Source organism: Coregonus lavaretus (genome assembly GCF_964263955.1).
Source record: "Coregonus lavaretus genome assembly, contig: SUPER_35_unloc_5, whole genome shotgun sequence".
In the NCBI taxonomy this organism is placed as follows: domain Eukaryota; kingdom Metazoa; phylum Chordata; class Actinopteri; order Salmoniformes; family Salmonidae; genus Coregonus; species Coregonus lavaretus.
In genome coordinates, this window is record NW_028167177.1 from 1089236 (window position 1) to 1106951 (window position 17716).

General features: G+C 43.5%; 1 protein-coding gene and 1 pseudogene across 2 annotated transcripts; both read left to right on the top strand.

Annotated features, from left to right (window-relative positions):
- The first annotated feature begins 793 nt into the window (after positions 1-793).
- Positions 794-16302, top strand: LOC311110415 (annotated as a pseudogene). The gene is made up of 7 exons (XR_014615149.1): positions 794-1272; positions 3245-3375; positions 3590-3754; positions 11018-11179; positions 11544-11655; positions 12248-13270; positions 16224-16302. The product of XR_014615149.1 is annotated as an uncharacterized misc_RNA (transcript).
- On the top strand, positions 4319-4774 carry LOC311110410 (uncharacterized protein; the record flags this gene model as incomplete). The annotated part of the gene is made up of 1 exon (XM_084188958.1): positions 4319-4774. One exon carries the CDS (start codon positions 4319-4321, stop codon positions 4772-4774), a length of 456 nt encoding a protein of 151 aa, XP_084045084.1.
- Positions 16303-17716: the final 1414 nt, after the last annotated feature.

The window sequence follows — 17716 nt, forward strand, 5'->3', positions numbered from 1 at the left end:
GAAAGCCTGTCGGTATTATTGATGTTTGATGAAGAGTATCTCCCTTCACATGTGAAGATGGGATATGTTATATATATGTGGTGAGATCTTTTGTGTCCAAGTCGCTGTTTTGCCGGAATTGCAAAAGGTATGGACATGTATCAAGTGTGTGCCGAAGGAATGTTGTTGAAGAATCTGAGGGTGTACGATGTTGTAATTGTGATGGCAACCACGTTCCCAATTTCCCGGAGTGACTGGTTAGGGTAAAGGAGTATGAAGTGGCAAGGGTCAGGGCTATACAGCAGGTTTCCTACATGGAGGCACGTGAAATAGTTGAATGAGAGAGGGGAGCTGAAGATATGGCGGTGGATGCTCCGGAGACTGTGGAGATTGAGTGTTGTTCAATAGTTAAGGGAAACTGATATGCTGATTGTGAAGAAGGTGGATTTTAGGGTGTTTATCAAACATATGATTAATTGTACTCATAAACGAACAAAAAGTCAAAGAAACTGGAGCTGAAAGGTTTTGGGGTTTCCAGGACTTCACTGCCAAAACATTGCAAAGAATAATGTCCGAAGATGCTCTTCCTTCTCAGGCCCCAGAGCCTGTAGGAATGGGCTTTGGCAGTTGAATCTGAATAAAGGAGTAAATTGAGTTTTGTTGTTGTTTATTTTTATTTTGTTTATTATTTGGGCTGATATATACAGCCACTACAGTAGGTGGCGGCATGCACCTTTAGCATTTGTTTGCGGACCGCAATAATATCTAAGAATAAGACCCCGTACAGTAGTCGGCCATAAAACTTTAAAGAATAAGAACGGAAGTGAACAGTGACCAGAAACCAGCGTTTATATTGATGTTATTTAGACGTTTATTAACACTCTGGAACTCAAAATATGACGTCTTTAACTGCACAGCATCACATAACTACCCCAGGCAGTGTTTAATTCGCGTTGGTGACGGGGCTTTGTTTATAGATGCTATCTAGGTAACGTTAGCTAAAAATGGCTAACGTTAACTGTATGGTTTTTCACACTCAAATAGCCTCCATTATGGAGGTGCTAGCGAATGCAGCCGTGGCAGAGATCTGTAAAGTCGTAGACGACGACTATGCAGTGTTTCGTTTGGAAATTTCTCAAAGCCAGAAAGAAAACAGGGGATTGCGGAGGAAACTACAGCTACTGGAACTGAAGGTGGCACGGGAGCGCGCAGAGAGGATAATGCGAGAACGCGCCCTCGCCAGTCGTCCCAGTAGTGTCAAGATCCTTGACCGATGCAGAGGAATGGCAAGAGGTACATTTAGCCTAGCCCAACCGGCCTTTTATATCGTTTGTCATCTTACAACCGACTTTAATGTATTCAGCCAGCAATACACTTGTCCCCCATGGACCGGCTCGTACATAAAACAGCCTCCATTCAGGCTGCAAAGGCTTCAGTTTCCTCCTTAACTTTGATTTAATGGCTCGTCAGTGGGGAAAACACGGACGAAATGTGCGTACTGTCCTAATAAATACAAAAGAAAATCGGACAACTTTCGGATGTTGCACACCAAGTGAGTCTGTCTACCTCTGGCTGAATGCGGACCGCAATATCAGGAAGTAGCATTATTATTTTTTTATTAAGACATTACGCATATTTCCACCATTCCCCCCCCCCCCCCCCCCCCCCCTATGTACGAGTCGGTCCACCGGGGACATGAGTGTATTACAGGCTGGCAGTGCTGAACAATGTGCTTTTGAGGTCGATTTGGTTTCGGTTCGATTATAAAAAACGTATCACCGATTTCGTTTACTTATTTTTTTTTTATTACAAATGCGCTATGCATTATGTGGGTTGAATGATATAACACAGAATAAAACAATTAATAAAATACCCATGATGGTAGTGACTGCCCATTACTGCTTATTCACATTACTTTACTTTAATAAAATATGTTTTATTTGATGACTATTATTTCATTTCAACTCATCGTCTGCCAATGCTGTATGACAAAATCACAATTTTAGTAATAATTCAAAGTAAATAAGTCATACTTTATTGACTGCTGAATACCAACTATCAATCACTCAGATCATGTATTTTCAGGCTTGCCAAGCAACTGCTTTCAAGCCCTCTCGATTGCACGTTCTCGCTTCTCTCAAAGGTTCTGCATGGTCAATCCGACACCTGAAGTGGCAGTACAGCATTTAATGCGATGCAGCCTCTGCAGAAGTTAGGGCTTTCATACCTCTTGCGCTTATCGGAGCAGAGCTATTGTGAAGGAAGTTGTCAAGGAAGTGAGTTTGTGTTTATACAGGACGTACCGCCACCACCTTCCGTCAACCAATCATGTCAATGCGGAGCTATATGGAACCCTCCGCATTGTTACAACATTTTGAGAGGCCCACGGCGATGCGATATGGAGCTTGATTTGGCCTCTGCATGCCTCTGGAGGCTCCGTAATTGCGTCACACCCTCCATTTTTCGGATCAAGCATAAATTGGCTTTCAGTCTCCACGTCTGCTCCACACAGACCAGACAAGTTTAAGCTGGTGCGAAATAGATTATGGTCATTGTAGTTAATTAGCACATTTTCAGAGCTAAACTATGTATAATGTTGGCGTGTTGGAAACTACAACTCCCTACTATATTGCACAGTTCAGGCTTGATCTGATTTCTCTCTACAGAAACTGCACATGGAGCTCACAGAAAAAAACCCGAACTAAATGGAATTCAAATAATTGAACAGATGTTGGTCAATTAGTTGTTTAAAAACCGAAAAATAACTGACATTTCGGTTAATCCTACCGGCTAGGCTGACTGCCTCGACACCTACAGGTAATACATATCAGGAAGAATTATGCCCTCTAGGGGTCCAATTAAAATCCAATATAAATACCAAAGTACTGTGAAATGCACTCATAAGCAACATGTAAATTGTTTTTTCCCCTGGCGTTCTATGAGAACTCCCTGTGTTCTGCAACCAAATTGCACTCTTCGCCCTCATGTTGTGTGGTCCTCTGTAGCTCAGCTGGTAGAGCACGGCGCTTGTAACGCCAAGGTAGTGGGTTCGATCCCCAGGACCACCCATACACAAAAAAAAATGTATGCACGCACGACTGTAAGTAGCTTTGGATAAAAGCGTCTGCTAAATGGCATATTATATTATTATAATAATTATTATAATTATTATTATTATTATATTTGCAAACACAGAAAAGGGTCTTTACCGTTGAGCAGACAGTAGCTAACCTAAACACCTATTTTCCCCCAATCACTTTCTCAGGTGAAGGACATCTAACTGGAGGCCACAAGAGCTTTGTGAAGCCAGCGGGACACAATACATGGAGAGATGACCAACCAATCACTGTTGATGAGGGAAGTGGAACCTCAACCCAGCACGTTATCGACATAGAGGTTAGTGGAAGACAGTAGTGTTGCATTAAAAACTACAATTACTTTGTAAATCAAATGTGGCCCGTTTAGTTCAGAAAGGCTCCCCTCACCTATTCACTTGCTTACATGTACATCCTTATTTATCTGCCATAGGGGAGATTGTGAGACTTCACTACGACATTGTTATACAATTCAACTCATTTACCGGTAATAACCTCCTCTCTTCTTGTGTCAGTCTGCAGATGCAGGTCCTGGGGTCAAGCAGGACAGGTCTGAAGTAGAGGAGGACCCACGGCACAGCAGAGAGATCCAGACTGGAGCATCTGAAGCGCCCCCTGTAGCCATGGAGGACCCCACCACCGCCTCAGTGCAGCCCAGAACCCGACGCAGCATCACGGAGGTCAGTGGAACGCTGAACACCGTCCTCAAGACAGAGACAGACACCAACACTTTAACTGTAACACACAGGCTCTTACACTCAGGATCTGACCACAGATCAGACCCAGAGAGGCTGGGGCCCCTGGGCAGTCACCCTGCTCCTGGCTCAGAGTATTTACCAATGTTTCGCCAGAGGACGGTTCATTCCCGTGTGGATGGTGACGCGTTAGACACTGGAGGTGATGATCCATCTTGTTCTTACGCTACAGAGATGGACCCTGGCAACATGCCCTTGGGTTTAGAGAGACAGACTGATCTGTCTAGAGGGGACTGGAACCAGTACAGTAGTAGTGTATACTCTGAAGGGTGCCTAGATAAGAAAGGGGAGGGTCTGGTTGTAGATTAAGTGACTGTGAAAGTGGAGGGCCACGTTCCTCCCACATGGAATGCAGATAGTCACCTAGGAGACAGACACTCACAGGGCAGAGATTTCTTAGATTACAGGGAAAGCTTAGAGACAAATCCAAATGTCGTTACCCACTCCCCTTTACACATGCTCAGGGATTACGACCCAGTGTCCACGTCGATGGGGCCTTCCGATTCACACGGCCACGTCCTTTTTGATCAGGTATTGAACTCAAATGACAGGGCTAGAGCCCAGGCTCAGGGAGGGGGAGTCACATCAGGCAATAGTAAAGAGAAACGGTTCTTCTGCATGTTCTGTAACAAAGGATTCAGCTGCCTCCAGAAGGTGGAGATCCACCAGAGGGTCCACACAGGGGAGAAACCCTTCAGTTGTACACAGTGTCATATGCGCTTCACCCAGGGTGGCCACCTGAAGAGGCACCAGATGGTCCACACAGGGGAAAAACCCTACAGCTGTACCCAATGTCACATGCGTTTCGCCCAGGCTGGTGACCTGAAGAGGCACCAGCGGGTCCACACAGGGGAGAAACCGTACAGCTGCCCCCTGTGTGAGAAGAGGTTCTCAGAGAGGACCTACCTCAGGATACACCAGCAGAAAAAACATTCCACTCAATAGAAACATAGAAAATAACCATTCCACTTGATAGCTTCGGACTTGAGATCAAACCCTTCACTAAAGACAAAGATTAATTTTAATTGTTGTCAGTAGAAAATACCCACAGATGCATTTGGTATAAGGAGATTAACAGATTTCAGTGTTGAATATTCCTGGGTAGAATATTGCATCCAGACATTGTGTGATATATTTAAGCAATAAGGCACAAAGGTGTGTGATATATAGCCAATATACCACGGCTAAGGGCTGTTCTAAGCACGACGCAACGCGGAGTGCCTGGATACAGCCCTTAGCCGTGGTATATTGGCCATATACCACAAACCCCTGAGGTGCCTTATTGCTATTATAAACTGGTTACTAACATAATTAGAGCAGTAAAAATTTATGTTTTGTCATACACATGGTATGAGCCAATCAGCATTCAGGGCTCGAATCACCCAGTTTATAAAAAGGCATATACGTTGCCTTCGGAAAGTATTCAGACCCCTTGACTTTTTCCACATTCATTTTGTTACGTTACAGCCTTATTCTAAAATGGATTAAATAAATAAAATTCCTCAGCAATCTACACACATTGCCCCTTAATGACGAAGCGAAAACAGTTTTTTTGTAATTTTAGCAAATGTATTAAAATTAATCAACCGAAATACCTTATTTAGATAAGTATTCAGACCTTTTGCTAATAGACTCGAAATTGAGCTCAGGTGCATCCTGTTTCCATTGATCATCCTTGAGATGTTCTACAACTTGATTGGAGTCCACCTGTGGTAAATTCAATTGATTGGACATGATTTGGAAGGGTGCACACCTGTCTATATATAAGGTCCCACAGTTGACAGTGCACGTCAGAGCAAAAACCAAGCCATGAGGTCGAAGGAATTGACCGTAGATAGGATTGTGTAGAGGCACAGATCTGGGGAAGGGTACCCAAAAACAGTGGCCTCCATCATTCTTAAATGGAAGAAGTTTGGAACCACCAAGACTCTTTCTTAGAGCTGGCCGCCCGGCCAAACTGAGCAATCGGGGGAGAAGGGCCTTGGTCAGCTCTAGAGTTCCTCTGTGGAGATGGGAGAAACATCCAGAAGGACAACCATCTCTGCAGCACTCCACCAATCAAGCCTTAATGGTAGAGTGGCCAGACAGAAGCCACTCCTCAGTAAAAGGCACATGACAGCCCGGTTGGAGTTTGCCAAAAGGCACCTGGACTCTCAGACCATGAGAAACAAGATTCTCTGGTCTGATGAAACCAAGATTGAACTCTTTTGGCCTGAATGCCAAGCGTCACGTCTGGAGGAAACATGGCACCATCCCTACGGTGAAGCATGGTGGTGGCAGCATCATGCTGTGGGGATGTTTTTCAGTAGCAGGGACTGGGAGACTAGTCAGGATCAAGGCAAAGATGAACGGAATAAAGTACAAGATATCCTTGATGAAAACCTGCTCCAGAGTGCTCAGGACCTCAGACTGGGGTGAAGGTTTACCTTTCAACAGGACAACGACCCTAAGCACACAGCCAAGACAATGCAGGAGTGGCTTCGGGACAGGTCTCTGAATGTCTTTGAGTGGCCCAGCCAGAGCCTGGACTTGAACCCGATCGAACATCTCTGGAGAGACCTGAAAATAGCTCTGCAGCGACGCTCCCCATCCAACCTGAGAGAGCTTGAGAGGATCTGCAGAGAATAATGGGAGAAACTCCCCAAATACAGGTGTGCAAAGCTTGTAGCGTCATACCCAAATAGTCTTGATGCTGTAACCGCTGCCAAAGGTGCTTCAACAAAGTACTGAGTAAAGGATCTGAATAGATTGATGAGGGAAAAAAACAATTTAATCAATTTTAGAATAAGGCTGTAACGTAACAAAATGTGGAAAAATTCAAGCGGTCTGAATACTTTCCGAAGGCACTGTATAAGCCTAAAAAGTCTGTTACATATTGTGTGAAATACTTTCCCCAAAACCTCAATTAAATGTTAATTGCAAAGTACCTGGCAGAAGTATATCATGAGTAAGTATATAATTTGGATCTATTCTTTGTTATTTGCTAACTTTGCCATGAAATGAGCAGCAGCAGTACAGAACCATCCCTAGATGGCACAATCCTCACTCGCTAGATGCGCAATTAAAGGGGAAATACACTCAAAAATACATATTTTTAGTTTTCTTCCAGACCAAAAAAATATACAAGTATTCTGAGATGATTTAAGCATTGGCATGGACTCAGAAGATCCAATTCCGTTGTTTTTCTACTTTAATTGTAAGAGTATAAAATCAAAACAAATCTAAACCAGGAAAAATATAACAGAACATAATCACAGATTTTATTAACCATGAATTTATCAGGTATATTGACAGAAAACACTACTTTTTTCATACACTAAGGGAAGAGTTGCAGGGGAGAGGAGAAGAATGTGCTTATTTGAAAGATAGGAAAAAAATAGTAGCTTGCGACGACATGTTTCATTTTTTAAAAGTAGCTCTCATGCTAGAAAAGGTTGGAGACTCCTGGTGTAGGCTATATGATGTTCTCAAATGCCTATTTCATTACTTCCATTCAACTAATTAATCCCCCCCAATACATTTTTAATGAGAAAATGAATGCCGTTTATCAAGTTCATGCATATTGTTAGTGAGACATGTATGTGTGTTTTTCAAATGGTGTACACTTCTTTATTTTTAATAAACACAAAATGGGACTTTTCATTCTAAGACTTTCATTGAAACTCTCTTTAGTATACAGTGGGGAAAAAAGTATTTAGTCAGCCACCAATTGTGCATGTTCTCCCACTTAAAAAGATGAGAGGCCTGTAATTTTCATCATAGGTACACGTCAACTATGACAGACAAAATGAGAAAAAAAAATCTGAAAATCACATTGTAGGATTTTAAATGAATTTATTTGCAAATTATGGTGGAAAATAAGTGTTTGGTCAATAACAAAAGTTTCTCAATACTTTGTTACATACCCTTTGTTGGCAACGTTTTGGGGCTGTCGCTGGGCAACACAGACTTTCAACTCCCTCCAAAGATTTTCTATGGGGTTGAGATCTGGAGACTGTAGGCCACTCCAGGACCTTGAAATGCTTCTTACGAAGCCACTCCTTCGTTGCCCGGGCGGTGTGTTTGGGATCATTGTCATGCTGAAAGACCCAGCCACGTTTCATCTTCAATGCCCTTGCTGATGGAAGGAGGTTTTCACTCAAAATCTCACGATACATGGCCCCATTTATTCTTTCCTTTACACGGATCAGTCGTCCTGGTCCCTTTGCAGAAAAACAGCCCCAAAGCATAATAATAATAATAATAATAATAATAATAATAATAATAATAGCATGATGTTTCCACCCCCATGCGTCACAGTAGGTATGGTGTTCTTTGGATGCAACTCAGCATTCTTTGTCCTCCAAACATGACGAGTTGAGTTTTTACCAAAAAGTTATATTTTGGTTTCATCTGACCATATGACATTCTCCCAATCCTCTTCTGGATCATCCAAATGCACTCTAGCAAATTTCAGACGGGCCTGGACATGTACTGGCTTAAGCAGGGGGACACGTCTGGCACTGCAGGATTTGAGTCCCTGGCGGCGTAGTGTTACTGATGGTAGGCTTTGTTACTTTGGTCCCAGCTCTCTGCAGGTCATTCACTAGGTCCCCCCGTGTGGTTCTGGGATTTTTGCTCACCATTCTTGTGATCATTTTGACCCCACGGGGTGAGATCTTGCGTGGAGCCCCAGATCGAGGGAGATTATCAGTAGTCTTGTATGTCTTCCATTTCCTAATAATTGCTCCCACAGTTGATTTCTTCAAACCAAGCTGCTTACCTATTGCAGATTCAGTCTTCCCAGCCTGGTGCAGGTCTACAATTTTGTTTCTGGTGTCCTTTGACAGCTCTTTGGTCTTGGCCATAGTGGAGTTTGTAGTGTGACTGTTTGAGGTTGTGGATAGGTGTCTTTTATACTGATAACAAGTTCAAACAGGTGCCATTAATACAGGTAACGAGTGGAGGACAGAGGAGCCTCTTAAAGAAGAAGTTACAGGTCTGTGAGAGCCAGAAATCTTGCTTGTTTGTAGGTGACCGAATACTTATTTTCCACCATAATTTGCAAATAAATTCATAAAAAATCCTACAATGTGATTTTCTAGAAAAAAAAATCTAAATTTGTCTGTCATAGTTGACATGTACCTATGATGAAAATTACAGGCCTCTCTCATCTTTTTATGTGGGAGAACTTGCACAATTGGTGGCTGACTAAATACTTTTTGTCCCCACTGTACATCACATCTGATCTCACCCTATTCTGCATACACCAGACAGCGCTTTATAACCATTATAGACTTACTAAATATACCTACACATACCCCCACACTAACAAACACCTACTGTACACGTCACAATAGTTTTGTCAGATTCGTCTGATGATGACTTTTGACTTATCATAGCTGACTTATTTTTACCCACAACAACATTTATGTCCACCATGATGGGTTTAACAACAATGAAGTAATTCTCAGGACTCAAACATAGTGGGGATGGGTAAACACTCCATGTTGAAAGTGTGTTTATTATCTGTGTGTGAGTGTGTACGTACCTGAGGGAGTGTACAGTGAGGGGGAAAAAAAGTATTTGATCCCCTGCTGATTTTGTACGTTTGCCCACTGACAAAGAAATGATCAGTCTATAATTTTAATGGTAGGTTTATTTGAACAGTGAGAGACAGAATAACAATCAAAAAATCCAGAAACACGCATGTCAAAAATGTTATAAATTGATTTGCATTTTAATGAGGGAAATAAGTATTTGACCCCTCTGCAAAATATGACTTAGTACTTGGTGGCAAAACCCTTGTTGGCAATCACAGAGGTCAGACGTTTCTTGTACTTGGCCACCAGGTTTGCACACATCTCAGGAGGGATTCTGTTCCACTCCTCTTTGCAGATCTTCTACAAGTCATTAAGGTTTCGAGGCTGACGTTTGGCAACTCGAACCTTCAGCTCCCTCCACAGATGTTCTATGGGATTAAGGTCTGGAGACTGGCTAGGCCACTCCAGGACCTTAATGTGCCTCTTCTTGAGCCACTCCTTTGTTGCCTTGGCCGTGTGTTTTGGGTCATTGTCATGCTGGAATACCCATCCACGACCCATTTTCAATGCCCTGGCTGAGGGAAGGAGGTTCTCACCCAAGATTTGACGGTACATGGCCATGTCCATCGTCTCTTTGATGCGGTGAAGTTGTCCTGTCCCCTTAGCAGAAAAACACCCCCAAAGCATAATGTTTCCACCTCCATGTTTGACGGTGGGGATGGTGTTCTTGGGGTCATAGGCAGCATTCCTCCTCCTCCAAACACGGTGAGTTGAGTTGATGCCAAAGAGCTCAACTTTGGTCTCATCTGACCACAACACTTTCACCCAGTTCTCCTCTGAATCATTCAGATGTTCATTGGCAAACTTCAGACGGCCCTGTATATGTGCTTTCTTGAGCAGGGGGACCTTGCGGGCGCTGCAGGATTTCAGTCCTTCACGGCGTAGTGTGTTACCAATTGTTTTCTTGGTGACTATGGTCCCAGCTGCCTTGAGATCATTGACAAGATCGTCCCGTGTAGTTCTGGGCTGATTCCTCACCGTTCTCATGATCATTGCAACTCCACGAGGTGAGATCTTGCATGGAGCCCCAGGCCGAGGGAGATTGACAGGTTTTTTGTGTTTCTTCCATTTGCGAATAATCACACCAACTGTTGTCACCTTCTCACCAAGCTGCTTGGCGATGGTCTTGTAGCCCATTCCAGCCTTGTGTAGGTCTACAATCTTGTCCCTGACATCCTTGGAGAGCTCTTTGGTCTTGGCCATGGTGGAGAGTTTGGAATCTGATTGATTGATTGCTTCTGTGGATAGGTGTCTTTTATACAGGTAACAAGCTGAGATTAGGAGCACTCCCTTTAAGAGTGTGCTCCTAATCTCAGCTCGTTACCTGTATAAAAGACACCTGGGAGCCAGAAATCTTTCTGATTGAGAGGGGGTCAAATTCTTATTTCCCTCATTAAAATGCAAATCAATTTATAACATTTTTGACATGCGTTTTTCTGGATTTTGTTGTTGTTATTCTGTCTCTCACTGTTCAAATAAACCTACCATTAAAATTATAGACCAATCATTTCTTTGTCAGAGGGCAAACTTACAAAATCAGCAGGGGATCAAATACTTTTTTCCTTCACTGTATGTCTGTGTAATCTGTGTCACCTGTCTCTTCTAGGAGGAGGGTCCAGAGGTGCTGCTGATGAAGGAGGAGGGGTGTGAGGAGGGTTTGGGGAACCCTGAGGGGACCATGGTCATGGAGGACAACCAGACTACACCTCCTCCTGAACCCACTGAGGAACCAGCTGAGCAGCACAGGACCACACACAGTCTCACTGAGGTGAGCCCACTGTGAACTACTGTCTGAATGGTATTAGGTCAGGGCCCGTATCCACAAAGCATCTCAGAGCAGGAGTGCTGATCTAGGATCAGTTTTGCCTTTTAGATCATAATGAATAAGATTATATGGAAAGATCCTAGATCAGCACTCCTACTCTGAGACTCTTTGTGGATACGGGCCCAGGTCTTGATTCATTTTGTCTTAAGTGTGAGACCATGCCTTTGAATTATCAAACCATTAAAGAGTGTAAAGTAATCAAATTAACTAACATGTTTGCATAGTACTCATAGCAATCCCTAATTGCCCAATCAGAAGATGCTCCATAGCAGGGTGCTCATATCCTCTTACTCTGTATCTCTTACAGTCAGTAGACATGGAGGATGGGAAGCCTGATCTGCTGCTAGTCAAAGAGGAGACAATAGAAGACAGACCAGAGAGCATTGATCTGCTGAGTGGACTAAAGATGGGGGAGCAAGGTAAGGGAGAAATGCATATAGACGGGTTAGCTGTCAACGTCACGAAAACGATGTGTGCGATGGGGCAGAAGTCCGTGTGATGTTGTGATTCTGGATGGCCAGATAGCTAGCAACAATGACAATAAGCTGCCATTTGGGGAATCGTAGGTGGCTCGTTTCAGCTAGTTTTATCTTGTTCTTGATGCCATGTCTTGTTTTGAGGTGTTTTGACTGATGTCATGTCTATGCTAATAAGGAAAAAAATTCGCTATCTAACCAACAACTGTAACGATGTATTTGAGAGACAACAAGTGCTTATTGTGCAAATGTATTTATGTTGTCAATAAACATTGGAGACAAAATATAGCTTACATGTTGTCAACAATCTAAGCCAACCCCGTCGGTTTTGTTGCTAAACAACCAACCCATCTTTAGCCTACACACAGTAATATATCACCAATGGGAATAGTGATGCACCTGGCAATAGTTTTTTCTTCATTCATAAAATAAAATCAATAGAACTTATGTTAACATACAAAAACACTATAATGTATGAACTTGTTGACAAAAAAATTAGCATGTTTTTAGTCTATTTTCTAACCTCTTCCTCTAGGTGGTTGGCTGGAGGCTAACAGAGGAGACTGGGCAGCCATCTTGGATTCCCAGACCCAGACTGGTGCAGCCAAGGGCCCAGGGGATATCATCACTGAGCAGGCCAGGTCCAGAAGCGACATAGTGGAGGTCAGTGGATGGGACAGCGTCCTCAACTCTGGGCTGGGAAACAACAATGTTAACCACAACCAGAAACTGACAGCTGAACACAAAACAACAACCGAACTTAGTCTCCATGACAACAGACTGGCTGAGACCAGGGCGAGGCATAGATTTGGTCTTCGGGGGCAGGGAGGTGTCCGTATGAGAACAGACACAGACTCGGTTAGCAATGCTCCGTCCTGCTCCTATAGTTGTGATTCAGAGAGACTGATGGTGCCTCAGGTTAACCCCCTAACAGGTGCTGCCTTCAGCCTGCCTTCTATAGGATCTATCAACTGGAACATGGACCCTGCGACAACACAGACACTCCCTGGCCTTCGGCCTCCTCACACTCTCCTAATGTTAAACCAGACCTCAGACAATGCCAGTGCCTCAACACTAAATGGCTACACAAGCTCATTGACAAATGACAGTAGTAGTAATGCTATCAGTAGATCCGGTGGCAAAGAGAAGCGCTTCCCGTGTTCGTTCTGTGGGAAAGCCTTCAGTTTCCCCAAACAGGTGGAGATCCACCAGAGGATGCACACGGGGGAGAAACCATTTGGCTGCCACCTGTGCCGGGCCAGTTTCTCTGACTCTTCCAACCTGAAGAGGCACCTGAGGGTCCACACAGGGGAGAAACCATTCAGCTGCCACCTGTGCGGGGCCAGTTTCTCCCACTCGTCCAGCCTGAAGAGGCACCAGAGAGTCCACACAGGGGAGAAATCCTACAGCTGCCCCAGTGTGAGAAGAGGTTCTCCCACCAGCACCAGCTGAAGATGCACTTGAAGGTCCACAAGGGAGAGAAGCCGTTCGCCTGTACACACTGCGGGAAGAGGTTCTCAGAGAGGAGCTACCTCAGGATACACACGGCCCATATACAGTGGGGAGAACAAGTATTTGATACACTGCCAATTTTGCAGGTTTTCCTACTTACAAAGCATGTAGAGGTCTGTAATTTTTATCATTGGTACACTTCAACTCTGAGAGACGGAATCTAAAAAAAAATTCAGAAAATCACATTGTATGATTTTTAAGTAATTAATTTGCATTTTATTGCATGACATAAGTATTTGATACATCAGAAAAGCAGAAATTAATATTTGGTACAGAAACCTTTGTTTGCAATTACACAGATCATACGTTTCCTGTAGGTCTTGACCAGGTTTGCACACACTGCAGCAGGAATTTTGGCCCACTCCTCCATACAGACCTTCTCAGATCCTTCAGGTTTCGGGGCTGTTGCTGGGCAATACGGACATTCAGCTCCCTCCAAAGATTTTCTAATGGGTTCAGGTCTGGAGACTGGCTAGGCCACTCCAGGACCTTGAGATGCTTCTTACGGAGCCACTCCTTAGTTGCCCTCCTGTGTGTTTCGGGTCGTTGTCATGCTGGAAAACCCAGCCACGACCCATCTTCAATGCTCTTACTGAGGGAAGGAGGTTGTTGGCCAAAATCTCGCAATACATGGCCCCATCCATCCTCCCCTCAATACGGTGCAGTCGTCCTGTCCCCTTTGCAGAAAAGCATCGCCAAAGAATGATGTTTCCACCTCCATGCTTCACGGTTGGGATGGTGTTCTTGGGGTTGTACTCATCCTTCTTCTTCCTCCAAACACGGCGAGTGGAGTTTAGACCAAAAAGCTATATTTTTGTCTCATCAGACCACATTACCTTCTCCCATTCCTCCTCTGGATCATCCAGATGGTCATTGGCAAACTTCAGACGGGCCTGGACATGCGCTGGCTTGAGCAGGGGGACCTTGCGTGCGCTGCAGGATTTTAATCCATGACGGCGTAGTGTGTTACTAATGGTTTTCTTTGAGACTGTGGTCCCAGCTCTCTTCAGGTCATTGACCAGGTCCTGCCGTGTAGTTCTGGGCTGATCCCTCACCTTCCTCATGATCATTGATGCCCCACGAGGTGAGATCTTGCATGGAGCCCCAGACCGAGGGTGATTGACCGTCATCTTGAACTTCTTCCATTTTCTAATAATTGCGCCAACAGTTGTTGCCTTCTCACCAAGCTGCTTCCCTATTGTCCTGTAGCCCATCCCAGCCTTGTGCAGGTCTACAATGTTATCCCTGATGTCCTTACACAGCTCTCTGGTCTTGGCCATTGTGGAGAGGTTGGAGTCTGTTTGATTGAGTGTGTGGACAGGTGTCTTTTATACAGGTAACGAGTTCAAACAGGTGCAGTTAATACAGGTAATGAGTGGAGAACAGGAGGGCTTCTTAAAGAAAAACTAACAGGTCTGTGAGAGCCGGAATTCTTACTGGTTGGTAGGTGATCAAATACTTATGTCATGCAATAAAATGCAAATTAATTACTTAAAAATCATACAATGTGATTTTCTGGATTTTTGTTTTAGATTCCGTCTCTCACAGTTGAAGTGTACCTATGATAAAAATTACAGACCTCTACATGCTTTGTAAGTAGGAAAACCTGCAAAATCGGCAGTGTATCAAATACTTGTTCTCCCCACTGTATAGATTATAGTGATATGTAGTACATTTATATTAACATTTCAGTCATTTAGCAGATGCTCTTATCCAGCGCATACATTTTCATACTTTAGTACTAGTTTGTTTGTTTGTAGATAAAGTGTTACCATAGTGAGCAAAGTTATTCTACTTGTCAAATGTGTAGTTTTGTGCAATAAAAGTACTATACTTCAAGTTATGTGAGTGTATGACCATTTTGTTGAAATTAAATACAAAAGTAACTCTGTGCTGACTGACTTAATTATTTCTGGATCTCTGAAGCGGCTGGTCACTAACCTTGGCCCCGGATCATGGGCCTTATTTGTAATCGTTGTGTACATTCCACACTAATATCTGTGTGCGGCATTTCTGAAAAGACTGTGCACATACAAAAATAGAGATTTATGAACATATTAATGTTTCCCGTTATAAATCAGACCCATCCTGAAACTGTGCGCACGTGAACAAGCATTTAAACTCTGCCTGAAAAACGGCCATCATTCACCTTTTATGGTGACAATAACGCCCTAATTTGCTGTATACTTTGGAAGTATTGGAATTAGGCAAAGGTATTTTCTAAAGGAAATAACAATGGCGAACTTGATCAAATGTCTCTGGAGGTGTTGGCAAAATATTTTCAACTTTTACGCTGACATTTGCTGTATCTGAAAGTTTCTGAAAGAAAATAACTATTGCAAATTACTATTGCAAATTGTTGTGGACCTGTAAACAGATCGTTTGAATTCAATAATATTTTGCGTTTACTTTTTCCCGAACCGAAATATGCTGCACTGCCCGCGAATTCTGAAACCTTGTCTAAGATGTCTACTTCAAAGCAAAAGATTAACTGTCTGAAATAGTTGATCTATTTACTACTGTAACGTCGGTTCAATTAAATGAGAGATGGTACATTGTTGGCCTATAGGCTACTTTGCTAATATGAAACCATCACAGTCAGAAAAGGTGTGGAATTTATTCTGCAATGATCATGGAAATTAAATAGGAAATATAAATATTTCTAACAATTTTAGAATGTAAAAACGAAGTAATATATATATCGCTCTTCTCACTAACAGCAAATGATTGCATCTTATTGTATTGACCTGTTTTTGGGGGGTTTGAATAAGCTTGTCATCATATTCCCCATTTGCACAAAATACTAAGCTATATGCCTGCTTGTAATGCAATACTTCAACCACTAGAAACTGTGCGTAAGCATGGTTGGAAGTTGACAGGAAGCTAAATACATTCTCAGGTGAAGTTTATAAATGCCAACTTTTGCGTGAAAACTGACGCACGCATGTTTTGGGGTATACATTTATAAATGTATGCAACGTTTATAAATGAGGCCCCAGGACCCTGGATCAGAAGCCGTTGCTCTTCCTCCGAGTCAACTCCACCACACAGAACACAGCCAGCGGACAGTTGGACTGAACAACCTCCGTCCTGGTGGTCATCAGAGAGACGGAGACTAAGTCAGGGATCCAGTCAGCAACTGACACAGACAAGCCATACACCTGCCCAAGCGTGGGAAGCGCTTTGCTGAGGTGAACTATGTGAAGAGGCACCAGACTGTTCACACCAAGGAGAGGCCCTTCAAGTGCAAACTGTGTCACAAGAGCTTCTCCTTCCTGACTATCAGATATAGCAGTGTCCACAATGGGGAGATGTACACAATCTAGGGAACCATTCTTTAGCAGACATATTATAGTTATGTGAAGTGTCTTGGGATAAGAGGGTAATTAACCAAATACCCCACATTAACCCTTTATTAACTTGTCATTTCAAACAGGCTTGTCTAAAGATGTTTTTTGCCCGGTGGAAGTGAGATTTTTGGAGAGAATGGATCCTTGCCTTCTGGCTGATCCATATGTGGTGACAGGTTGGGTGGAGAAAAGGTTGGGGAATGTTGGGTCGGTGAAAGTGACTCGAAGTGGAATCGTGTAGATATTTTGCTTTTCTTATGTCCAGAGGGAGCGTGCGACTGGGGACAAGAACTGTGACTTGCTTTCCTCTCCGGAGTAGGGTGCCGTTGAAAGGAGTGATAACTGGAATGGCGTTAAGTGTTGAGGAGGGTCAACTGAAGTTGAAGATTCCCGGGGTCTGTGACGCCCACGTTTGGTGCGATGCAGACCCGGTGGAGAGCGTGGTGAAACAGTCTTTACCAGATAAAGTCAAGTTAGGATGTGTTAGTTATCCCGTGAGAGCTTTTGTCCTGAACCCATTACGGTGTTTTAGGTGTCAAGCTTATGGTCATGTGGCAGCAGTGTGTAGGAGGGAGAGTCCTGGAAGTGAGAAGTGTGCATGAGACAAAGGAATGTGTAGTATCGGTGGAAAAAGTTGTGTGTGTAAACTGTAGGGGTACTCATGGTGCTGGAGATCAGAGGTGTCCAGTGAGAGAAAGGCAGGTTGACGTTGCCAGTATCAGAGTAGTGCAGAAGGTGTTGAGGCAGTGAAGAGAGTAGGAGAGGAAGATGGGTCCAGGGTGAAGGATCCTAAGAGGATCCCTGTGAGTTGGCCGAAGTTAATAGAGAGTGATAGGAATAACGTGCTTCAGTAAGGTTGGTTTTTTGGCGTTCATGCCCATGTTTGTCAACTGTAACGCAGGAATGGAACGTAAATCACAGAGGATAGATGTTGTGGTGGCAGCTGCAGCGAAGTACTTTGCTGTACAATATTTTACTTTAGAAGACTTACAAGGTGTTTTGAATGATAGTGTCCCATCCTCCCAGGCTACAGGCCTGGTGTAGGATCAGATAGAGCCAAAGTAGTGGAATAGTGATGAGGTTTTAATGGGTGAATGGTTAGTTGGTAGGGCAATTTTTTCACAAAGTGTAATGAATTCATA